Here is a 27,012-nt window from a genome sequence, read left to right as displayed (position 1 = left end):
AGATGAAAAGAATACAGAAAAGATCTGACAGGGTAAACAGAGTGATTGAATTATGATTGGCTGCAAATAACTATAACAAATGTGAATAAATAAATTATTTTGGACTATTACATTTTACATAATGCTGATGTGACTAACAATGCAGGAGGACACAAGGTGGCGCCATAGCAAACACTGAGCTGATGTAGAAATGCAGCATTACAAACAGGAAATATGAAGAAGGAGAGTCTCTGAAAACTCGAGAGGCAATACAACAGCAGAAAGTAATGAAGAAGCATTCAGCATATTTCACCTTCCACATGAACACACACTATTGGATCTGCTCGTTTCAGATAAGCTAAATACTGGCATAATAACAAAAATCTATTTTATTATATTATTAGTTTTAATTAGTTTGATTAAACCATGAAGGTAATACTTCCAGCTTGAATTTCTCCAATGACAAATCCATAGTTACACAATTTACTTGCAAGATTAACTACTTTTTTGATGGTGATCAACAGGTTTTGATCAACAGGTTTTGATGGTGATCGGCTAAAACACAATTTAATTGCACTGTCCAAGGGTTAAATAATCTGCTTATATTGTTATTGCATAGAGATTAAACATTATCAAAAAAGGAAGAGTGCCATTATTTTGAATATCAGCACGACTGTGATTTGGTTGTGGGTTGCACATAATCTCATATTGCTTAACCCTTAAACGCATGACTGTTTTGCCAATCATTCTTACATATTCGGGTCTTTAGCGACCCGGCTATCTAACACTGATGGATCTCTACCTATCATGATAATATAAAACTCTCCTAAAATTAGAGTAACAGAAGAATAAAATAAAGCATATTTTGTTACCTTTTGGAGCTTGGAAGGGTTCAGTTTGAGCAGATGTTTTATACCATTTATAACCCTTTTACCGAGGGTTAAACAACATTACGGTAAAGAATACCTATCCTTTGCCGTTAATGTCTTCAGCCTTCGAGAGGTTACAGGGAGCATCCTTTTTTTATGAAACTGGATTTATGTAATGGATATCATTTGGTTCACATAAGAGAGGGGGATGAATGGAAAGCAGCGTTTAACCCCCCTAGGGGCCATTTTGAGTACTTGGTCATGCCTTTCGGGCTGTCCAACTCCCCTGCAGTTTTCCAAGCACTCTTCAATGACGTGCTGAGAGACATGGTAGATCATTTCACTTATGTCTACCTGGATGACATACCCAGGTTGCTTCGATTTTTCGCTTTCTTACCGGCCGGGTTCTAAGAACATCAAACCCGACACGTCGTCTCGTATTTTTGACCTCTCCGAACGCCCGTCTACTCCCGAGCGTATTTTGCCGGAAAGCATTGTTTCCACACTCACTTGGGAGATCGAGTCAAAGGTCCAAGCGGCCTTAGAAGGGGTAACGCCTCCGCCCGGTGGGCCAATGAGTCGTTTATTTGTGCCAGAGGGGCTACGGTCAGACGTCATCTGTTGGGGTCATTGTTCTAATGTAGCTTGGCATCCAGGAGCTAATCGTACTAGTTTTTTGGTCAAGCAACGATTCTGGTGGCCAACTATGGCTCGTGACATCCGAGATTTTGTTTTGGCTTCTTCAGTCTGTGCCACGGGTAAGACTTCCAATCGCCCTCCAGATGGGTTACTCCAACCACTGTCTGTTCCTTCAAAACCCTGGTCCCACATAGTGCTAGGTTTTGTTACCGCCCTACCACCCTCCCAGGGCAAGATGGTGGTTTTAACTGTCGTGGACCGGTTCTCGAAGTCAACTCATTTTATTCCCTTGGCCAAATTACCCTCTGCCAAGGAGACAGCGGTGGCTGTCATAGACCATGTCTTTCGCTTACATGGCCTCCCGATAGACGTGGTCTCTGACAGGGGGCCCCAATTTGTGTCCAAATTCTGGCGTGAGTTTTGTAGATTGCTGGAGGCAACGGTTAGTCTGTCTTCGGGTTTCCATCCCCAGAGCAATGGGCAGACGGAGCGAGCCAACAGGATCTCAAGAGAGTGTTATGATGTATGGTTGCCAAGAATCCTTCCTCCTGGAGCCAACAACTCTCTATGGTGGAGTATGCACACAATTCGTTACCAGTGTCATCCACGGGTCTCACTCTGTTTGAAGGTAGTATAGGGTACCAGCCACCAATTTTTCCCAGTCTGGAATCCAAAGTTGCGGTCCCCTCTGCTCACGCCTTCGTCCAGAGGTGTCGCCGCACATGGACCAGAGCCCGCGAGACTCTGCACCAGGCCAACCACTACACTCTGCCAATCGCCACCGGTAGAAGCCTCCCGTTTACGTCGTTGGTCAAAAGTGTGGCTTTCTACCAAGAATATTCCGATCCGCGCCGTTAGCAATAAGTTAGCTCCCAAATTTATTGGCCCGTTTACTGTCACCAAAATCATTAATCCGTTGGCAGTCCGCCTCAAATTTCCTCCAGTGTACAGGAGGATCCATTCTGTATTCCATGTTTCCAAATAAAAGCCTGTGTTTCATTCACATATTAATCCCCCGGTCCCGGTTCCTCCACCGCCGTGACTCATAGATGGGGAACCAACATAGTCAGTCAATCGTATCCTGGACTCGAGACGGAGGGGACGCGGATTTCAGTATTTGGTGGACTGGGAAGGTTACGGTCCGGAGGAGAGAAGTTGGGTTCCTGCTAGGGACATTCTGGATCACTCTCTTATTGATGATTTCAATCAATGTGTAAGCTCTTCAGGGAACGCCAGGGGGCATTCCTAGGGGAGGGGGTACTGTCACGGTTCATGAATTCACCCTCACGCCCTGCACTGTGTCATGTGGTATGTGAGTATTGGTGTCTGTGTGTGGTGGTGGGCGTGGCAGCTGATTATCACTCTGCTGATTACAGCACCAGTTGCCACTTGTTTCCTGGGTCTACTTATACCTAGTGTCTAGCGTCTTGTGTTTGTCAGATCGTTTGCTTTGTTCCCTGTATGTGTGTGTGTGTGTGTGTGTGTGTGTGTGTGTGTGTGTGTGTGTGTGTGTGTGTGTGTGTGTGTGTGTGTGTTTGTGTGTGTGTTGGCATTCTCTCATTCTCCAGCAGGATCGTTGGTGTAACCTGAGCACAGACTTCGCTCTGTTCTCTCACGGAGGATCACTCTGCTTGTTCTCGGAGGATCGCTCTGCTCTGTTCATACCTTTATTCCCGTGACAATTTCCCAGTACATTCAGCATCTGGTTTATATTCGCCATCTCAAACATTCTCAAAACTATAATTTCCTGCATCTTCAAAATCAATATTTTGATCGCGGACAGCTTCTTCCATCAAGTGACTGTCACACTAATATTTGATTGTGTTCAGCCCTTGCTCTGCAGTAAATCGCTGAGCCATTTCCAGTTTTCTGTCTGCAGTAAGTGAGTGAAACGTCACTTCATCATGCGTATTAGACAGTGCTTGTTCCTTGAGGAATAAAGGTGAATTGCACTTATTCCGTCATTAAAGATTCACTTATTGTTGTGTAGAAATAAATATAAGTACACTTGGGTCATTAGCGACCCTATACAAGCTAGGCATTTTTATAATTGTATTGTTTTTTCTTGTTATATTGTTCATAATAAATTGATTGAGGAAGACTAAGAAGGTTGATGTCTAACTTAAAAAAAAAAATAAGGAGGAGGATAGTAAATGACATCCCAGGTTGCTAATGACCCGAGGTATGCATTAAGGGTTAATCTAAATGATGTAAAATGGGCAAACTGCTAATATCTGATGTATGCTATTGAAAAACACTTCCGTAATGTAAATGTTGTAAGTCTTCTGAAGGAAAACAATCACTGTGCATGATGAACAGGTATTCAAGCCTTTATTTACTCTCGAATCTAAACACTGATCAATTTCAATGTCAAATGTGGCACCATAAACCTCAAATCAAGAAGTTTGATCATGTAACAAGTAAAGTTGAGGTTAGGTTGAAGTTTTAGGCTAATATGATTAAAGGACAACTCCCGTGAGAAATGAACCTAGGGGTAATTAACAGATGGTTACCGAGTAGATCGTTCTCTGGGATGCGTTTTCATGAAAATCGAATGTAAAGAGTTTTATCTTTAAAAACAGATTAGCTTATAACGCTAGTCTATGGGGCACAGGGTAGACACAGGGTGGTAAAATTAAATCGCTAGTTAATACCACTAACAAGGCTCAAAATAGCCTCACACTAACACGGTAGCATAATGAGGGTCCCTACATGCAAACCGAAGCATTGATAACTTTGTAAGTGTACAAACAGTTTAATAAGAAGAGAATTTATAAACATAGTGCCTTACGCATTCACGGACAGGCACCATCTTGGAAAACAGGCTCGACTAATCGATCCACGAGCGCTGTTCTAAGTGAGCTGGTCGATAGGAATTAAGTTTGTGAAATGTAATAACATGGACATTTTTAGTTTTATTTATTTATTTTCTCTGTTGTGTTCAGTGTTTTCTTCCGGAAACAACGGACCATATGATATTCCAAGTCACAGTTCATCACTTAGCAGAGCGCTCGTGGCTCGATGAGTCAAGACTGTTTTCCAAGACGGCGCCTGTCCGTGAACGCGCAAGGCACTATGTTTATAAAGTGTCGTCTTGTTAAACTGTTTGTACTCTTACAAAGTTCTCAATGCTTCGGTTTGCATGTAGGGACCCTCATTATGCTTCTGTGTTAGTGTGAGGCTATTTTGAGCCTTGTTTGTGGTATTAACTAGCGATTTAATTTCACTACCCTGTGCCCCATAGACTAGTGTTATAAGCTAATCTGTTTTTAAAGATAAAACTCTTTACATTCGATTTCCATGAAAACGCATCCCAGAGAACGATCTACTCTGTAACCATCTGTTAATTACCCCTAGGTTCATTTCTCACCGGAGTTGTCCTTTAATGATGACTATCTCTTTCAGAGATGCAAACCACCCATTTGTGGTTAAAGAAGTGTTCAGTTACCATGTTAAGGTACAATGGCCGCTTATGTATTTCCATTAATTTAAGAGTGAATGTATTATGTATAACATTTGAAATTTTTTGTCACACATTTGTGATTGAAGTGGCATGTCCCACATGTGCTTTATACGCTTCATTGCAGCATCTTGATTAGAGTGAATCATTGGCTTCTCTCTGTGGCTTCCTGCTTGTCTTTTCCTGTCAACTATAATCGTCACTGGTTTACTTCAACGAGATGCGTTCAGTGTCATGAATTCTAAACTCAGTACTTTACTCTTCTGTTTATTGCATTATAACGCTTAAATAATCATTTTTTTAAACATGGTTTAAATAATACATTTGATTAATTCAAGCTTAACTTTGCTAAGTAATTAGCTCAATTAATGGAAATGCAGATGTACTTGTCTTGCCATTTACCAAACTATGTTCAAAAAGTTTTGAATTCTGTTATTAATATGTTGTACTTAAAATATTCTATTATACTTTGAACTTATTCTGAGTGCATATGCTGTATGTACACCATTTAAAGATTTCTGAATTCAATTTGATTAAAGGGTTTTGTTTCTAACTCTGATATTCATGTATTTCAAACACATGGCTGACAGTGTAAAATCATAAAAGTTATTCCACATTATTTAGTAATTATTATGTTACTTTAGGTTCAATAAACTCATCAGCTCTATTCGCCCGCTGTCTTCACTTCTTCCTTTAATAGTTGAGTCTCTGCATCACGTCTACAAGATACTGAGCGGACAGTACGACAGTTTATACTTCTTCACAGCTCTTAAACTGAGTGTCTGTTATGGCAAATTTTCAGGCCAGGATTCTTCATCTGGATCTCTGTGTCGTCATTATTCTCCTGACTTACACAGGTACTGATTTAAGACCAACATTTCTTTAAACCCTGACTGTTTTATGATGTCCTCGTCTCGAAGCTGATAAACAGGATTATGCTAGATGATATGAGTATAAAACTCAACATAGTTTGATGATAAAATTATTTACTATACCACTTGGAGCTGTTGAAACATATATTGATTATATTGTATTTTAAAATAATTCATTGTGATGTTTTTTTTTTTAATGTAATTCTTTAATCAGGTTAAAAGATTAAATCTCATCATGATTTTACCACCACTGAAGTTACTGTAAAAACTGCAGTGATTGTGATTTTCTATCTTTCTATTCTTCTTTCATCAGATTATTCCAAATCAGATAAAGAGCAAAGGATTCGGCAGCACATCAACAAAACAGTGTTTGTGGGAGAAACAGTTACACTTCACTGCAACAAAACCCTATTTGATGAAGATTTCACATGGAAAATGAACAACTCTTCTATTTTTAGTTATGACTCGACCAGTAAAAAAACTATGAGAAACTTCAGCTCAGACAGGATTCACATCAACCCAGCAGCTCCAAGAGAATTAAAAATACATCAAATACAAGCGTCTGATGCAGGAAACTACACCTGTAATCCAGCAATGATAAGATGGACATTAACAATAACAGGTTATTACATGATTTCAGTTGCTGGATTTGTTTTCTTTACAGACAAGTGCACTATAAGTATGTTTTAATCAGTGACTAGTATCTAGTAGTGCCGGTTGACATCATCTGAGTTTGACTCTTTTCAGAAAACAGACCAGTGTCCCCCAGAGAAATGCCGCTCTACATCATCATCTTCTCATGTTCTGGAGTCATTATGGTCTGTCTGATAATCACTATCAGCATCTGCATTCACAGGTGAGAGACAATCTTTTTGAATTTTATTTTTTTCAGTTGGCTTTTATGAATATCCTTTAAACGTTTCACAAGTAGGCTATGCACACGTCACTATATTTCTATAAATCTTTTCTTCAACTCAGGCACACTTTTATGTCCCAGGGGTTGATTCTTATTAAAACAAACAGATTTGGGTAACCCTTTACAATACAGGAGAACTAATGTGCATTATCTCATAATCACCTAATGCACAGATAATCTTGCAATACTGTATGACTAAACACTAAACAACTAAATTATTATAATCACAAACCAATTCAACACTGTGTGAAAATGACCTATTTACATGTTAACACAATCTATATTTTATCATAATAATAATAATTCTATCACTGCATGAAAAGTGGGATTTTCGTCAGTAAGCGGCACTGTAGATTGTCGTGGAAGATCAGGTTTACGACTGTACACGGCAGTTTGCAGGCGACACCGAAAACTGCCGTGAATTGTCAGAAATTGACGTGGGCCTTGCTTGGCAGTTGTCCCCCCCAAGACCCCCCTTCCCTTAACTCCAGGGGAGGCTTTAACATGTAAATGAACATGCTGTGAGCTATACAAATGCAAATCAGGGTAGCAGGAGTTTTAACCCATGTGACATTTAAAAGGTATTAACTTCCTTCTAAGAAAATCTCTTAGATAGATCAGGCTCAGTATAGCCTAATTGTAAAATCTTAAACTTAAGCTTGAATTTATATATTTGATGAAAGTATTCTAGATTATTTATTGTGTGTCATTTGCAATCAGTCCCCGTGAATTCAGTGCGACTCGCAATTTTGACCAATCATTGCGGTCTCCTGCTAATAAGCGGCGTCATACATCAGCAAACTTTATATATCATATATCATTGCCTGTCAAAATTAACATGTTAACGCAAATTAATTTTAACGGCACTACATACATATATATATATATATATATATATATATATATATATATATATATATATATATATATATATATATATATATATATACATATATACATATATACATATATACATACAGGGGTTGACATTAACTTGCTCACCGGCCACCGTGGCTAGTGGTTTTCCAAAGTTACTAGTCACTCAGCATTTTCACTGGCCACAATTTTGCTGTTTGGAAATTACATTGTATATGTTTAAAGTTGATTTTGGCATATATAAATTACTTGATTTTGAATCATTTTACTTTATTTAGAAGATTTAAAACCCTTTCAAACTTTCAAATGCAGAGTGACCCCCCAAATCTTGTATATCAGCTGGGATGTGCAGGTGGGCAAGGGGTGGGCAATATAATAGATTATAATAGAATATAATAGGCTAATATGAGAAAGGTAATATGACAGGCTATGAGTTATTTTAGTTAGGATATATATATATATATATATATATATATATATATATATATATATATATATATATATATATATATATATATATATATATATATATATATATATAATTTAAAAAATACCCTAAGCAAATTACAAAAACAATAGTTATTAAAAATAAAATGAAAATTCCGATACTAATACGACACAATGTAATTTATTGAATGTAATTGTCATTGGATACGACTTTCATCGAAAAGAATGTAACAAAATGTGGGCGTGGTCTGTGTTGTGAAATGAAACCACATTAAAAATTCCCTTAAATTGCGTTTGAAACATACAGCAAAGCAGCGACAGAGGAAAACACAGAGCCTGATATTATGCAAACATTTACCAATAATGTGGAAAGCGTTTAAAATCTGTTCAGTGGAAAATCCGCTGTGACGAATCTGTCCTCGTCTAACCTAACATCTGCTGTAAATCCAGGTAAAACTAACTGCGTGCACGCGCCCGTCCCCAGATAACATGATCCCCAGTTGATCCGTAACACCGGCGGGAAGAAACAGCTGAATGCAATCAGTGGGCTATCTCGTCAGCTTGCTCAGTTTGCTGCCGATTTTAACGAGCAGTTAACTTTAGTAATCTCCAGGTTGCTGTCCATAGACGATAGGTTGCTTGCTTTGGAGTCGAAAAACTGTGTGGAAGATACTAACTTTAGGAAGAGAAGACGAGTGCCTAAGAGAAGACCAGTCCTAAGATTGCGGTAAGACTGTTATCTAAGCTAAAGTAACCTAAAGTAAAGCTTTTTAAGTAGCACAAGCTGAAATTAGCCTTGTTTTATAAAAGTGTTTTCTTTTTCTGGTCATTTTACAGGAAGCAGCACGCCGTCTTCACAACTTCGTCATAACACTCATTTCATTGTTTTCCAGCTGCATGTAAGACATAGAGACAGTACGCAGGAGGTACAAACATCCAGTTCTTGCATCGCACGCAGAAGCTGTGAAGAGTTCAGCTCGGAGTCGATTGAGAAGAAAGAGGGTAAGATTTATTAGATTAGATCCGTTTTTGGTCAGTGTGACTATTTTTCAGGTGCATTTTACGCAGTACATCGCGCAATACTGATTGTCTTTATTGTTTTTTTACAGCTGCTACAAGCAAGAAAGAGTGTGTTAGCTGAGGATATGAGGTGGGCCTTTGGAAGTGCGCTACCATAGACCTGATGTCTGATGAGGAAGACGGCATCGTTCGCGCGGTGTCTGGATGGACTGTTCGACCAGCCAGGAGCTCGCCGAGCTCTGTGCCACGCTGCAATCGAGATTAGAGGCGATTCCAAAGAACAGGGCAACGCACGACAGACGTCTGAAAAATGGACTTAAAACAGACAGAATGGCGCTAGTTACCTACAGCTCTGAAGCGGAAAACAGAGACTTCATGGTGCTGTAGGATTTTGGGCTTCTCGTGAGCTTCCTATTGTTGTGTGGGCAGATCTCAAACGTTTTGCATTTGGTTGTGTGTTTGTTCTAATAAAGCTCTTTCTTTGAATAAACTGCACGTCCCTGGCATATTTTCCTTTCCTCAATAAATGAATGTCCTTGATGGTTATAATAGCGTAGTCCATAGGATAACAATGACATGAATATTAAACATAATAGCATATCACATGAATATATACAATTAAAAAATAATATGCAAATCATAATTTTATATATATATGTGTGTAAAATTATTATAATTTGGGGGTTTAAATTTATTAATTTATTACCCAGGTTGACCAATAGTAACAGATCTGCCAACCAATCACGAGTGATATTTCTTGTTTCAATGTAGTAGTTTCAACCAATACTGAGTGAGGAAATTCAAGCCATTCCGGCAAGGCGCCGCCCAGAGCTGCTATTCATACGCTAATTAGAGCCATTAGCGCCGGCGCCAGCATGCTCCGCAAGCTCCACATACGTCATGGTTGTTTCCGTCAATATGTGGCACAGACGAACGCGACGTTCACAGGCTGTAAACTGACGTTAATTGTCGAAAATCAGGGAGATTTCCGGCCGTTTACGGGGACGAAAATCCCACTTTTCATGCAGTGTATTTGATGAAAAATGTATCTGAAGAGTGAAGAAAATAAAGAAAAGTCTGTATATTATACTTTGTACCATATACAGTCAAGCTGTAATTTAGTTCAATTATGGAAATGTGAAGATATTACTTAACCTGACATAAAGGCCTACATAAAATGCTAGCAATTAAATAAATCTAAGTAAGACAAAGGAGTTAGTCATTTTATTCCACAAATGTTTCAAATGTTTATACCACAGAATGCTATTAAACATAATAATTGTTTGAGATGTGATGGAAATAACTCTTTGGTTGAAATGTTCTTTACAGAATTAGTGATGCTCAGAAGGTTGTCTTAAATCATTTTATAATACTCGTTTATGTTCATGTTTAATAAGTTATTTCAAAAGATTTCTACTGATGAAGTATGTTTACGAGCCATTTAATTTGTAAAATTAAAAATAATAATAATAATGTAAATAGTGTTGTAGTACCAGTCTTGAGACCAGTCTTAAGACCCATTTTTGAAGGTTATGGTCTTTTATTGGTCTTGACATTTCTCCTCTGTCTTGTCTCGGTCTCAGACCAGTCCAGACCACAACTGCAAGGATATCACTAAATTGATCCGTCTAAATTGAAAGTATGATTTAACATCATTGTGATTTTTATGTACTTAAAATGCAATCAATAACGTGATGTGACTTCTTACTTTACTGTGGTGTTTAAAATCAATGCAGCATTGTGTTAAAAATGCCCCAAATTGATATAAAGGCCCACAAAATTCAGATATTTAGTTTTTTATACAACATAGAATATAATTAAGCAATATCACAACAGCAAGAGAGTTGTTTCATGAATATGACTGCAAATTATATTGATTTATACAAATGTCCAAAAAACAAGAAGTTATTATTACATTGTAATATTACATTTTAAACTGTCTTTACTAATTGGGCAATGTTGCGTTATAAATGAATCAGCTGCATTGATCAAATCAGTTGAATAAATGATTAATGTTAAATGAATGATGTTAAATAATGTGAATATTTTAATGTTAATTTAATCTGATCTTGTCTTGTCTTGACCTCGCACATGCTGGTCTTGGTCTTGACTTGGTATCTGTTTAGGTGTTCTTGACTACAACACTAAATACCACAAATTGAAATAAGGTTAAATCATTGTGGCGATTTTAAGATGAATGTTGCTAGTGTGATATTTCCTGGGCTGTACACATTTTAAGAGGGCTGTTTGTAAAAGTCCCCTGGGTGAAAAGAGGTCATAGTCATCTGCAGTAATTTATTAACAAGCCAGCAGAGGAATGCAGACATACAGTTCAAACAGCATACAAGAAGGCCAATATATATATATATATATATATATATATATATATATATATATATATATATATATATATATATATATATATATATATATATATATATATATATTATGTTGTAGTCTGATAGGTATATCATAATAAACTAAACTGCATCATATGATGTGATAATGCTTCATCATTTAACAGGAAACAGATGCTGAATATGAAGTATGGTCTCAGTGAAACCGTTCAGGAGAATGTAAGTATATTTACCACACCACAGGCTATTCAGCACATACAGTAGACTCTACCATATATTTTTTATAATGTACCCTAAGTTTTTATTGCAATGAAATGTGTATGTCATTCATACTATGACAAAAAAAAACTGCTCTTAAGAGAATTAAAGGGTTAGTTCACCAAAAAAATAAAATAATTTATGTCATTAATGACTCACCCTAATGTTGTTCCACACCCGTAAGACCTCCGTTCATCTTTGGAATACAGTTTAAGATATTTTATATTTAGTCTGACAGCTTATCTAAGTCTATGCACAAATAAAGATTCAAGCGGTCATGAATCAGCGTATTGATTCATGATTCGGATCACCAATGTCACGTGATTTCAGCAGTTTGGCAGTTTGACACGCGATCCGAATCATGAATCAGCTTATTGATTTTGAATAATAAGAGAAGAGAAGACAATGCTGAATAAAGTCTTCGTTTTTGTTATTTTTGGACCAAAATGTATTTCCGATGCTTCAAGAGATTCTACTAACTAACTGATGTCACATAGTGATTACTTTGCAGAGGTGGACAGTGACTAAGCACATTTCCTTGAGTCCTGTACCTAAGCACACTTTTTGAGTATATGTACTTTACTTGAGTATAATTTTTCTGGAAACTTATGACTTTAACTTCACTACATTTGAAAGACAAATATCATACTTTTTACTCCACTACATTTCTATCAAGGTCCTCAAAGTCGAAAGTCATTTCCGTAGAAGCTTTGAAAGTCAGTGGATGATTTTTTTCTTCTTTAAAAGGTGTTTGGGTTTTTGCAGAAAGCCTTTCAGGAATCACTCTTGTAGAGTCACGTGAAGTTTAATGATTGATTTCACAGCATTTTTTTTTAACACTGATCAGTTTATAGCAAAATGGAAGAAGACAGATGTCAAAAAGTTCATTTTAGCGAGTATTCACATAAACAAAGTTGATGATGTCTTAAGTTTAGGTAAACCATTGGAGAATATCAGATGTGTATCAGTGTATTGGATCTGTGCATTCAGCCTTAAAGGTGCACTATGTAGTATTTTTGCAGTAAAATATCCAAAAACCACTAGGCCGGTATTATATATTTTGTTCAGTTGAGTACTTAAAATATCCCAAATGTTTCCAACTATTTGTAAATTGTGAGAAAATTGCTATTTTAACCAAGGACCGGGACATTTCAGCATAGCGTTTGAGGAAGTCTCCTGTCAATTGCGTCATATCTGCGTTACCCTCGGTTTCGGCTTTTATTTGGCAGGAACGCTTTACTCTTAGCAGTGTGAACCAGTGAACGCACAGAGTAACGTCATAACATCATTTCAACACACTTAAATGTATCTAATATGACAAACAGAGCTCATTAAACATTACCTCATAATCATAACCGGAAGAGCAGATCAGTGCAGGCGCCTGGCGACTGTGTACCGTCCCGTCATAATAAAAGCCCCGGTGTTCGCGAGGTGGGTATTTGTTTAACAATTGCTCCAACAGCCGTGCTCAGCTCCACAACACTCTGTCCTGCTCCGCTTCATACTACAGTAACGTTAATAACCGGATGCATGAACGTGATTTCTGCCCGGTCCTATTTTCCACCGGCTGTGAGGTGAAGACCACATGTCCCAAGATGCTGCGCTCAATATTTGTGTCATCAAACTATGCATTTGTTTCGAATAGGCACTCTCTAGTAGACGGAAAGTTGCATAGTGCACCTTTAAAGTGACAGCAGCTTTGTAACTTTTATACAAGTATTTAAATGAGTTTAAGTTAATTGTATGCTAGTGTTGGATGGAGCATCACTGACTGGCTTAAACCATGATGGCATAATGTGCATTTATACAACAAAAATAAAATAATGCGTTGACATAAAAAAGGAAATTTACTTTTGATACTTAAGTACTTTTAAAAACAAATACTTCTGTATTTTTACTTAAGTAAAAATCTGTTTTTACAACTTTCATTTGTAACGGAGTAATATTTGACCAGTAGTACTTTTACTCAAGTAATGAAGTTGTGTACTTTGTCCACCTCTGCTACTTTGATGATGTACAGTATACCCTTTATTACCTTTCTGGACATGGAGAGTATAGTGTGGTTAAACTTAGATAAGCTCTCGGACTAAATATAAAATATCTTAAACTGTGTTCCAAAGATGACCGGAGCTCTTACAGGTGTGGAACAACATAAATTTCATTTATGGGTGAACTAGCCCTTTAACGCCTTTCACCCTCATCCTACATTCATGCTTTAAAATTATTTTGGTGGGTCTTGTACTTGACTATGTGGGTCCTGGAATGGAAATGTTTTGGAACCCCTGCAGTAAAAGATCTGTTAAATATTGCATATTTTCACACATTTTATGTTGTGTGCATGATCTGCACAGGTGAAGATGATCTCTGACTGTGACAAACACACATTAACAGCCTGTGTAAGTCAGTTCAACATGACACACACCTCCATCGTGTTCACCACATCATGATGTCTGTTCACAGACGCCATCTATCACTGGCCACAACTGCTGCAAAACATAACCAACTGAGACATACACACACGCACGCACACACACACTATTCGATGGAAAAAATACTTTGTAAAAATACTTCTGAATCTAATTGAAAACTGGAACTGAATTGCCTGTTGTGTGTGTTTGACTTGCTTTATCTTTGTTTTCATCAGGTCTACAGTCTTCATACAGATTCATGAACATGATCTTTCCTTCTCAAGACACAAGTTTATGTGTCTGTCGCTGATCAGATGAACATCTCAATACAGGAAGATGTTTGTCAGTCGTTTTCATGAGTTAGAGAATGGGACCATCTCAATAATATGTACACATACAGCCTAAATGGATTTGTCAGAGTATGTGTTTTTGTCCTTAAATTTGCTTATTTGATTAAAATATCTACCAAATAAATGCCTTTATTGTTATTTTACAGAGTAATGTGAATTTTAATAAGGATATTCCTTACTAGATACTATCATTTACCATTTTCCATATAATCAGGGTGTTGCCAGGAGAAAAGAATACAAAAAAGATCTCACGGTAAACAAAGTGATTGAATTATGGTTTGTTGCAAAATAACCATTTAATAATTTTGGGCTTTAACATTACTTTATTATTCATTTATTACTAATTTACTTTAATCTGCAAGACTGATCACACTGGTGTGATCGTATAGTTGAAAGGGTTATGAGACAGCAAACTGTTATTAAAGTGGTTAAAACCTGGCCGGAGAGAGCATCCTCACACCTGCAAGACTGCTTTCAAAGCACTGTTTGGAGTCTGTTTTCGAATACATCTACTGTGATATTTTATATCAGATGCGGTGTGGAAAGTGTCACCATCAACGCACATCCACGTTTACCCAAACAGGAAGCCATGGATGACTTAGGAGGTCTAACTTCTTCTGAAAGCCTGTGATGCAGCTTTTAGATCTGGTAATAAATACAGCACTTCAAGACACAAACTCAATAGAGGGATAAAATCAGCTATAGCCTACAAGGAGAAAATTGAGGATCACTTTTATTTCAGAGACACAGCACGCATGTGGCAGGGTATGCATCATATAACCAACTTCAGGGGCAGCAGAGAACCAGTAATAGCATGCAGCACCATGTTTGCTGAGGAACTGAATTGCTTCTTTGCCCAATTTGAGAGAAGACCGGACAACGCAGCTTCACCACATCTAGATTCTGCCGACTGCACATTCAACCTCCAGACACAAGGTTAAGCGATTCCTGAGAACTGTGAATGCCAAGGAGGCAGGTGGACCAGATGGGATCCCAGGCAGGCTTCTCCGGGACTGTGTCCATCAGCTTGCAGAGGTTTTCAACAGATATCTTTAATTTCTCAATTGCACATGCTGTTGTAACCAGACTGCCTGAAAACTGCCACCATCTTCCTAGTGCCCAAGCAGTACAACATTCCTTCCCTGAATGACTACACGGTCAGAAAAAAGGTACAGTGCTGTCACTGGGGTGGTACCCTAAGGTACAAAACCGAAAAGATACTACGTACCTTTAAGGTACTAATAGGCACTCTTAAAGTATGGATATGTACTTTTTAGGGTACTAATATGTACCATTTTCACAGAGATCTACCTTTTCACTTTTGTACTTTATACTTTTGTACCTTTTTTTGTAGACCAATAGCACTTACACCTATCATACCCAAATGCTTGGAAAGACTCATTCTAGGATACATCACATCTGCACTTCTTCCCACTTTAGACCCCCATCAATATGTATACAGGTCAAATAGATCCACAGAGGATGCAATAAATACTGCTTTCTACACTGCACTGAAACATCTGGAGAACAAGGATATATTTGTACCTCTGCTTTTAATACCATCGTCCACAGTAGGCTATTCACAAAGATGCTTGACCTTGGCTTGACTGTTTTTGTGTGGATCAAGGACTTTCTCAGTGAACACTCACAGAGTGTGAGACTGGGCACGCACAGCTGAAAGAGCAGAGGGTCATAAAAACCTCACAAAAAATCATTGGTCTTCCACTGCCAACGAAGCCTGATTTATTTAATTGTGTGTGAGTTTTCATTACGAATGCTATATAGAGATAAAAAAGGAAAGAAAAGGGTTAACATGTGCTTTAGCATGGTAACGAGGAGTCATCAATTGTCTTAACTCCTTATTGTAACAAACACTAGTTAAACAAATACAATTTGCTGCTGTTACTTTTCATAAGGCCAAGTACACGTTAGAAGCTTCTTGAATTATTGATTAAACAACTGATTTTCCCCATGTGTAAAATGTGTTCTGCTAATACTCTAGGTAAACATGGCTTTCAGATATTTGAAAAGATGACAGAAAATGTACATTTTCAAAATAAGGACATTTTAAGTACAGTTAGTTTGACCTATGATAGCGCTTCAATTTAGAAAATTCTGTCAAACTGATACGTTTTTTTGGGGCTTAAATAAAATAAAATACATCATATCCTATTTGTAAACAAGTTAAATAGGCTATTACTTTTTTGCAGCTATTATAATTGCATATGTGGATGATACCACAAAAGAACAAATACAGTACATTAATAAATAAATCTCACAAGGAAGCCTGGCCCGGGACCCTGCTAAAAGATTCACACTTCAACTTCACACTTTTTTCTATGTGCGCATGAATTGTACAGGCAAAGATGATCTTTCACTGTAACAAACATGTACTGTGTAAGTCAGTTCAACTTGACACCCACCTACACACCTCCACCATGTTCACCAGGTTTCTTAACTGCCTCCATCTATCACCGGCCACAACTGCTGCAAAACATAACAAATATCACTGACACACTTGATGGAAAAATGTTGTGCAATCAAATTACTTCTTTGTAAAATTTTGTTCCATCTATTGAAAATAGTTTTTTTTTTTTTTATAAATGAACAACTATAAATATAGGTTATCACTTATAAGTTGAAGTTGCACAACAGTTTTGAACTGGAGCTGAACGTCACAGGGTGTTTTGGTGTAGGTTCATGCTTCATGTTTTTGAGTTTATCATACTCACTGGGATGTTTTGTCATGCACTTCCTGGTTGTGTCATGTTATTGTCATGTGATTCTATGTCCTCATGTGTTCCTGCCACGTGTTCCTGTGTCATGTCCTTCACAGGTGGGTCTTGTCCAGTCATTAGTCTGTGTATTAATGCTGCCTACAAGTGCTATCGGAAATTTGATAATTCCCACTTCTGAAGTCGTGATTACGAGCTCATCGCATTCAAATTTTGAAATGTGAGGGCGTTCATGTGCAATTTTTACCTAGAAAACTCGTAAATACGATAATTCCGAGCATTAAGCCCTCATGTTGCCATAGTCTTTGTCGTTATGTGTCTGTCACTCTTCTAATTAGCATTTCAATACAGGAAGATGTTTGTAAATCATTGTCATGGGTTAGAGAATTGGGCCATAGCAATAATAAAGAAAAATGAGAAATCTATTTGAAATCTAATTTTCCGTGCATTAATCTAAACTAAACAAAAAAGTATAAAAGGGCCATTTGATTGTTTCTCTTAATTCCATTACAAATGAACTGTTAAGCTGGTGCTCCGTTTGACTTTTGACATCCTTTACTCTTCCCTGATGATGACCTCTGGCCTACTTTGTATAAGATCTGAATTTCTGTGGTTTGAATTTCAAAATATTGAATTTGATAATCTGAATTTCTTCTTCCACGTCCCTAGAGCCAGTTTCCGTGTCCTGAGATTGGGTCGTTGGGGGCCTCGCCTTCGACTGTTGCCCGATCCACTACGCACCGGCCCCTTATGATCCCTCCTGCAGGTGGTGAGCCCACAGGAGGGCGGCCCCACATATGTTAAATACCTACCTAAAATAGGTATTTAACATATTTTTACCTTCTCTATTTCACATAAATATATCACACTTGTGTTTGGATGTGCTTGTTTTGGATAAACCATCTAAATAATTCAGATTTTTTTTTTCAGTGATACCTTTTTCTAAATTCTAAATATATATATATATATATATATATATATATATATATATATATATATATATATATATATATATATATATATATATATATATATATATATATATATATATTTTTTTTTTTCCTTTTTTTTTTTTTTTTTTTTTTTTTTTTTTTTTAAATGAAGGTGGGACATCACGCTTAAAGGAAGTGTAGGTAAGATCAGTTCTCTTAACACACACTAAATCCTAAATACAGCTGTATAAACAAGTAATCTTTAATGCTTCAGATCAATAATTATTAATTAATTCCCTTCATTCAACATGTCCAGGAACTCATGTCACCTTACATAATGCAATGCAGAGGAAAACTTTGCAGTGTACAGTAAATTAATAATAAGATATAACGTATAATTTTGTACTAAAACGTAAAGTGTTGCACATTTTATGGTTGCAGAAATAAGTATGTGTAGTTTGTAAATTGTTTTCAACTGTTTTTGTTCTTTCTTCTTAATCTCTTAATTAGAAGTGCCGCAACATAGGAACTACTGAACAGATATTTAGAGGTTTAGTTTAAAGTGCAAGTATTAATAAATGTGTAAATAAAGCTCTTTGCAACCCAAATTTTGTAGTGTCCCATCAGGTAATCAAAAATGATATGCACACCTGCGGTCTTCACACCCGAGGAAACACCATCGGCTAAACACAGGATATAGGTTAGGTAAATATAAGTGGTCAAGTGCAAAGACCACAAATCTGTGTATTGGGACAGGCCCACAGTAAAAAAAAAAAAAAAAAAAAAAAACACCAAAGCATCATCAAGCTCCAAGCAACGCACAGACTAAAAGCCCTACTGGAACATTGTATTTGAGTGGAGTGACAGATTTACCCCTCCTGCTCAAAACGCTCTGTGCAAACAACATGTGGTGGAAAGATACACACATGCATGATATAATACCAACAACAACAACAAAAACAAAATTTTAACCTGTTTCCAAACCAAAATCGTAGATGCCCAGACAGTGTGCAAATATAGTTATTTGCATCTGTTGTAAGCATTCATGATGAAATTATATGAATCCCATATAGCCTAACATTCATGTACAGTTGCAAATGTTGTACAAAATACACATATTATCCAGCAGCCATATCACCCTGTAGCCCAAGACTGGTTTCCCACTGAAGCTAAGCAGGGCTGAGCCTGGTCAGTACCTGGATGGGAGACCAACTGGGAAAACCAGGTAGCTGCTGGTAGAGGTGTTAGTGAGGCCAGCAGGGGGCGCTCACCCTGTGGTCTGTGTGGGTCCTAACACCCCAGTATAGCGATGGGGACACTATACTGACAAAGAGCACCGTCTTTCGGATGAGACGTTAAACCGAGGTCCTGACTCTCTGTGGTCATTAAAAATCCCAGGATGTCTTTCGGAAAAAGAGTAGGGGTGTAACCCCGGCATCCTGGCCAAATTTGCCCATTGGCCTCTGTCCATCATGGCCTCCTAATCATCCCCCTATTCTGATTGGCTTCATCACTCTGTCTCCTCTCCACCAATCAGCTGGTGTGTGGTGAGCGTACTGGCGCAATATGGCTGCCGTCGCATCATCCAGGTGGATGCTGCACATTGGTGGTGGTTGAGGAGATTCCCCCCTTCTATGTAAAGCGCTTTGAGTGCCTTGAAAAGCGCTATATAAATCGAACGCATTATTATTATTATTATTATTACATAGCATACTCAGAGAGTGAGGCCGCTCCGAAGTGGTATTTAAGACAGTGTGGGTTTAGTGTGCATTAGGGGCACTAAATTGCACTGCACTTTGGTATTTTTAAAACATGAGACAGTCTTGCGGACGTCGTGTACATGCTCTTAAATGGCCAAGACTTCAAGTGTGGGTATTTGTAACGGTGGCTGTTTCAGAGGAACGAAAGTTTGATTCAGATGAAGCGAACATTTATTCAGACAAACATAATCAAACTATATCCAAAACTGATTAATCCAGACACGGGCAAGGAAGGCAAACAAAACTGACAACAAACACACACACATAGCATCCATAGAATGACAACACCAAGGGGCCTATTGCATAAAAATAGGATAATGGATTAAGCAGGGAATATCTTGCCGGGATACGTTATCATTATCATTCTTGGTGTGAGTGTGCCTTCAGGGTACGTTTACATGACAGCAGTGAACTAAATTTTGCATACAGATGACAAGATCACCAAGATATCCCGGCTTAACCCCTTATCCTAGTTTGTGCAATAGGCCCCAGACAAGGAACATGAGAAACACTGGGGTATATACACATGGGGTGATTGGAAAACAAGACACACCTGAGAACAATTAAAGGACTAATCAACAACAACAAAAAACTACAATGGACTACAAAACATAGCCTAACAGGCCAGACCCACATCAAGATGTTTGGTCTGGAAACTCACCATTGACAGGGCTCAATCTGAGGGGCGGATAAACGGTTGTCTTTCAAACTCCCTCTGCACGGCGTGTGCGCAATTGGATAGCGCTACACCCAACCAGAGCAACGAAGGTGAAGCGGAGCTAGTTGACAGATTAAACTTTCACCGTATCCGGTCGGAAAACTCATCTTCCCGAACACATCTTCCCTTTTTAAGAATGACTTCAGTGCTGTTCTTTGTTCTTTTATCAGAGAAAAGCTTAAGTCTTCCAGACTCGCGGCCAAAACCGATTCAAAAGACCGCCGTTCACCAGCTTCTTTTTTACAAGTAACAAAACCGTTGCAACTCTGCCGTCATTATGTTAAGCCCCGCCCACCGACTCTATACACGATGTGATTGGCCTGACCAGAGTTTGGTTTTTCCAGCTCACAAGTCTATGAAGAGTTGCTAGATGACACTCTGCGAAAATATGATTTGCTGCCGCTAGGCTGCGTCTAGATTTCTAGATTAAGGAAACATGGCACTAAGACAGGAAATACAAAACAAATCCAGTTACCTGTTCCATAAAGGAGGTTAAGGGAAAACTCTGAGTATGTTAACCCTGAAATGAGGGACACTGTTTTTTTTCCCCATTTCAGAATAGTATTTCAGTATTTCAAACCTGAGAAAGCAGGATAAGTCAAGCCTATTTCTGAAAGAGAGGCAACTTATACTTAGTTACCATCGTAACTTTCTCTGTGAACCTAACCTGGGGTATTCCAGAAAGCAGGTTATGTGACATCCCTTGGTATGTTTAAGAGTATGTTAGTGGATACGCTCAACTTTGGGCTCCAAAAACGGAGGCAACTTTCAGGGTATGTACACTTACAGAAACTTCAGAACTTGCCCGAACGCTCAGGTGGCCTCTGATCACGGTGCTTTTTTTTTGCGCGGTTTTAGAGGCGCCGGTGGGGCGAGCTCTCAGGGTTTGCAGCGCTATCTTGTCACACTCAGGGCAGTCGCCATGGGAAAGTGCGACCTGGGCGTGGTTCTATGTCCTTCTATCCCTTTCGGACCTCAAAAGCGGTTTGCTTAAAACAACCCAATTGCTGGTTTTTAATATTTAACAATATAATTTAAAGGTCCCATTCTTCGCGTGTTTTCGAAGCTTTGATTATGTTTACAGTGGGCAATATAACATGAGTTCATTTTTCGCATGTAAAAAAACAGTATTTTTCACACAATTTACTTATCTGTACAGCGCTGTTTCCTCTGTCCTAAAAACGGCCTGATGATTTCCTTGTTCTGTGAAGTCCCTTCTTCAAAAATACGTAACGAGTTCTGATTAGGCCAGCGCTTCCCACGCTGTGATTGGACAGCAGCTTAGCACACTTTGCCCGGAAAGGTCCCGCCTCTTACCATAACGCGCTCAATGTTATTGCAAAAATGTCTATATTGCCTTATCAATTTGAGCCGGAATCAGACCTGGAGAATATCGAAGAGGATTGATTACTACCTGCTCAGGAAAGACTTTTGCTGGATGTTTCAGAATGGTAAGCTGTCTATTCAGTAGTTTAAACTGATCATTACAAACACCAACAATCGACGGTGTCTGAATGAATTACTACACTTTTATATACTAAGTTTTTCGGATTAGTTTCAATTACCATCTAACGTTAGTTAACAAAGCTAAACAGCATTGCACTTTGTGTCATGAGTTACATAAACTGTTAAACGGACCAACTTAAATAATAAAATACACTTACCGGTTGTGCACCATAAACAACGCCTTCTCCAGACAAAGAGGGAACTGCGTCATCTTTTAAGAATAATCTTTCTGCGAATCCGGCATTAAACTGATTGAGATTGAGGAAGCAGTCCTCAGCAAAATGTGCTGCACATAGTTTCATTGATCTCTACGTACATCGTCCGTGGGAAGACAAAACAAAGGTGATTTGACTCCGGGATGAAAATAACAGCGTTTCAATGGCATGGCGACAAACACACTCTACCAAAACAACGCTTCCTATTCTCGACCTGCGAGAGCAAAAGGACCACGCCCCCGAATTTGCGTGTTCTTGTGGGTGGAGGGTTCGTCAACAAACGGTTTTAGTGACGTCATTTCTGAAGGAAGTGCAGGGGTGTAGTCCAAACCGGCCGTTCGCTGTAGGCTTTGAAAGGGAACTTCTGTTAAATAAAATATCTCGCTTGGCATTGAACTTAGAGCTTTATCATTTTACAGGTATTATTTATGCTCTAACAGCAACATTACACACTAACTAAAGTTTGAAAGATGGAATCGCAAAGAATGGGACCTTTAATATTATAAACTTTTATATTATTTACTATATTATTCATGATGTTCTTTTTTTAAGTCTTTTAACCTGAAAGGGCACAAAAGGCGGCAAAGGCCTTTGACACTTCTGCCTTGTGGTTGAGGTGTAAAATAGTTTCCAGAAAACATCTCAGACTAGCAAAGAACAAATTTAGGCCACTGCTATCATTCTTTTTTTACATACATTATTTAAATCTTTTTGTTCACAAGCAATCATCCAGTGAATGAATTATTTTGTTTTATCAAATGGTCACAATGTGATGACAAACATATAAACAAGTAATTTAGCAGAGTCAGTATATGTGTATTCAGTGTTAGAACACTTATTTATGCAAAATGCATAATAAACAAAACACACATTTTAACTTCAATATTAGTTTGAACTCCATTAAACCCCTCAACCTAGTTTTGCATGTAACCACCAGACCATTGACTAAACGGCAACTCCAATGTTGCAGCTTCAGGCCAAGATCGGCTCACTTAGACAGGAAGAGAGATACTGACAAGCAAGACAATCAAACACTGTTTACTCTATGCTGCGGCTAGTATGAATACAATCCACTTTCAGGTGCATTGTTGTTCCAAACTAAGTTGTTGCATTTATGAATCTGATCTGTGCACTTCACTTACAATCAGCCAAAATAGTTTAGATTGAAAATGTCTTTTCAATGTTGTTTGCAGCATGCATCATATCATCAGTGAAAGGACTGTGGGTGAGGAGATGCTCGTGCTCTAAATGTCTATTTCACTTTGCACTTTTACTATATCTTACCTAGCTTATAATAATTAATGTAGCCTACTATTATAAATTCAGGTAGCTGTTTCAGTGGAATATTTTTGATCATGTGAAACGGTCGTCCTAACGCTTCCTAGGTTTCTCTGTGGGCCTAATAAAACCCCTTCCTGTCTCTCTCTGTGGTTTTATGTCAGAAGCTTTTAACCCAGGGTGATATGTTGCATGACCTTCTAGACGGCAAATGACAACTTTTTTTTTTTTTTTTTTTTGACAGCCCTCCCACTCTTCAAGATAGTTACTTCATGAACATAAGGCCTCACTTTAATGTAGTTTCAGTCTAAGATGACACACCACACACAAGTCTCACAAGTCTTTTCACTGACTGCCCCCAAACTACCAAATACTGTCTGAAGATTTCGAGTTTCAGTCTGTGTGTCTGGTTTGGGTGCACCTGGAAACAAACTTGTTTTCCAATAAAAAGCTTTTAAGGAAGAACTAATCACTGGATAGGCCAAAGTTTGCCATTTTTGTGGCATTAAATCTTTGAAAGACATTCAGAGTTTTGTTAGAGGCACTTAGCAACTAAACTAATTATCGACAGTCTGGGTATTCTGCTTTTCTTTAGACAATTATACAAAGTGTCTATTCATTTCCTGCTTTCTGTGCAACTGACTGTGAAACAACACTGCTTGTTGCTCCATGTCATTCTAATAATGTGATATTAACTACTTATAAAGTTATAAACCCGCCCATAAATGGAACATAAAACAAAACAAACTGTGATTGGTCGCTTTATATATCCGTCAGACGGACTCTTCCTGTGTAAGTAGGTGGTTCTTTACAAGAATACGCTACAATGTGGAGCAAAGTGTATGCGGTTAGTAAAAGATACTTCGCTCTACTTCGCTCGAGTCATATAGAAATTTGAATTTAAAATATCATATTGTACAACATATATTGCTAAACAATTTTAACTGTAATGTACATAATTGATTGAATGTATGTATTTCAGTTAAAAAAAACAAAAACAAAAAACATAAAATGCTGACTTGAATTTGTTGTGTTGACTTGAAAATGCAATTGTCTAGAAAATGGTATTCATAGTTATTTAAAGCAAATGTGGCCTGTTGAAAATGTGTTTAAAGGTGACCTCAGTGCAGCTCAATTTTTGTTACATTAAAACAGCAATCAACATTAAAACCACCATCACGAAAAGTTACACTTTATCTTCCCTCATATTGCGTTTAAGCTGGTCATTGATAAAACAAATGTGCAAATGTATACTATAAGTTGAAATGAAACTGTTGGACCAGGCCAGCAAATTCATTGGAACATTTAAAATGATTCATTAATTAAAGATCTTTTAAAGCATTTTTTACTGCACTCATTATGTAATTATAATGACACCTTGTGTCAATAAAAGACAGGAGACTAAATAAACAAGACTATTTTACTAGCTTGTGAATTAAACCAATCCCCTATTATGCAAGCCCATATCTACACCTCATGTTGTAGTGGTTTTTGGTCTATTTGCTTCAAATCTGCTTCTTCTATGACGCTTACCAAGGCGGAAAAAAGTTACAACGGTCTGTGCATGTATTCCTTTCAACTGCTTTGACCATGGAATTTATTCACCACATGCATCATTTACCTACAAATCTGATTGTACAGATCTTTCCATTCTCACACAAACAGTTATTTAATAAGATATCACAGGTCATGCAGTATTGTCAGTACAGTCACAGCACAAGCTGAATGTTTAAATTTTTATCAAAAAATGACATTTTTCCACTGTACAATATAGTCCCTGATACAATGTTGTAAAGAGAGTTGTTTTGCAGAACTGGAACCATCCCTTTTATAATTAGTTTTAAACAGAGGTGATGTTCGAATTACATCCTTTTTTCATTTTCACCCACATTGAAGAAGTCCATTCCAAATGGTGTAGGTCATTATAAGTGCTTATGAAAGAAGACGTTTGCACGTGTTTTGGCATCGATCCGCAAATGTTTTCGAAGGTACAGAGGGTCCTAGAATACAGGAAGTGTGTGGGTTATGAGGCTTGTCTCAAAACTCATCAAAGAGACTATCTTAATGCACTTAAGTTTAGTGTCTGAATTATTTTTTTATATTAGTCCTGCCACTACATTAGTTACTTTTTCAAATTAACTTTCCATATGAATTCTGGGTGCATTTACACCATACAGGCCAAGCACGAATGCTTAGTTTCTGCCTTAGTTTATACAAGAACCATGTTTTTTTCACAGCCCTGAGACTTAATCAAAAATATAGCAATAAATCATTAGAATAAGAATAATTTTTTTATTAAACATGACAATATACTGGTGTTACATGTTAAACTCCATCTAAAACTTGTTTTATTGTTATACATTAATGATCAAATCTTTGAGGAAACTATTCAACTTTTAAATTAAAAATGCATTTGTCACACTATAGGACCATTTTAAATGAACTAATGAATGCAAAACACATTTTTTTTATACATTTTAACAAATTTTTGATGTTGATCAAACAGGAACAAATATGTGCTTAAAAGCAATTTACCCATACAATACATTTTAAATATAATGTAAGAAATATTGAATTCTGAATATTCTTATGGATAATAGTAAAAACGTTATCAAAATGATTCCCGTTCACATGGATCTGTGGAAACGACTAAACATGCTGTATGCTATACAAGTAATTTGGTGGTCATTTTGAAAAGGAAAACTACCCGCCTGCACACATATGCATTCAAGCGCGCTTATAGACTGTGCATGCCATCACCATTCTCAGATACATGCTTTTTGAAGTTACGCAACGATTACAATGGCATCGTTTCAAAACTGTCAATTTCAACGTTAGCATTCTCAAGCCACCAAACACTGTTGCCATGCAAATGAACGGCCAGCATTAAAAGTTTTATATTTTGGTTGAAAATGGTGTGTAAGTGTCCTCAAAATCAAAAACTAGTGATTTATTTACAAAATTTAAAAATTAAAAATTTAATCAATCAAAAATGTACTTTAGCTGGTCCATAATTTTTCTAGAGCTGCTGTACAGTCAAAACTCTTTCATTAAATTCCTATTATCACTGTGATGCTGCTTTGAAACAATCCTTATTGTAAAAAACGCTATATAAATGAAGGTGCATTTACTTGACTAATTCTTAGGTTGTCACAGAGCAGCTGTAATAATCAGTATCTTTAGATCATCATGTTGCTCTCTTGAGCTCAGTGGTTCATGGCGGTGTCCCACTCTCATGTAACCACTTCCCCTTGTTCCTGTCTGCAGACTCGCAGTTGATCAGAAAGGCTTGAAATGTTGAAGGGAGAGTGACATGTTAATTTCTACCTTCTGCGTTAATGGAGGTTTTACAAACCAGGATCCTGCATCATAATATATGGGTCATCATTACTTTACTGACTTTCATAGGTATGTTGT

The 27,012-nt window shown here is 37.6% G+C and overlaps 1 protein-coding gene, 1 long non-coding RNA gene and 1 pseudogene across 2 annotated transcripts in view; all 3 read left to right on the top strand.

Moving 5' to 3' along the window:
- The first annotated feature begins 8,534 nt into the window (after positions 1–8,534).
- LOC137075999 (uncharacterized) lies at positions 8,535–9,573 on the top strand. Its single transcript, XR_010905152.1, has 3 exons — positions 8,535–8,785; positions 8,952–9,060; positions 9,168–9,573. It is a non-coding gene; the product is annotated as an uncharacterized lncRNA (long non-coding RNA).
- Positions 9,574–19,239: 9,666 nt separating this feature from the next.
- LOC137076229 (5S ribosomal RNA) lies at positions 19,240–19,356 on the top strand (annotated as a pseudogene).
- A 7,509-nt stretch (positions 19,357–26,865) lies between these two features.
- Positions 26,866–27,012, top strand: part of LOC137075850 (uncharacterized) — a 30,442-nt gene continuing 30,295 nt past the window's right edge. Inside the window, exon 1 of the mRNA XM_067444802.1 lies at positions 26,866–27,003. Coding sequence (XP_067300903.1) covers positions 26,934–27,003 — 70 coding nt within the window. The 5' untranslated portion in view covers positions 26,866–26,933. The remainder of the gene's footprint in view (positions 27,004–27,012) is intronic.

The sequence above is a fragment of the Pseudorasbora parva genome, chromosome 5, assembly GCF_024679245.1.
Source record: "Pseudorasbora parva isolate DD20220531a chromosome 5, ASM2467924v1, whole genome shotgun sequence".
Lineage (NCBI taxonomy): Eukaryota > Metazoa > Chordata > Actinopteri > Cypriniformes > Gobionidae > Pseudorasbora > Pseudorasbora parva.
Note: the sequence above shows the minus strand (reverse complement) of the source record. Positions and strands in the feature narration are given on the sequence as shown.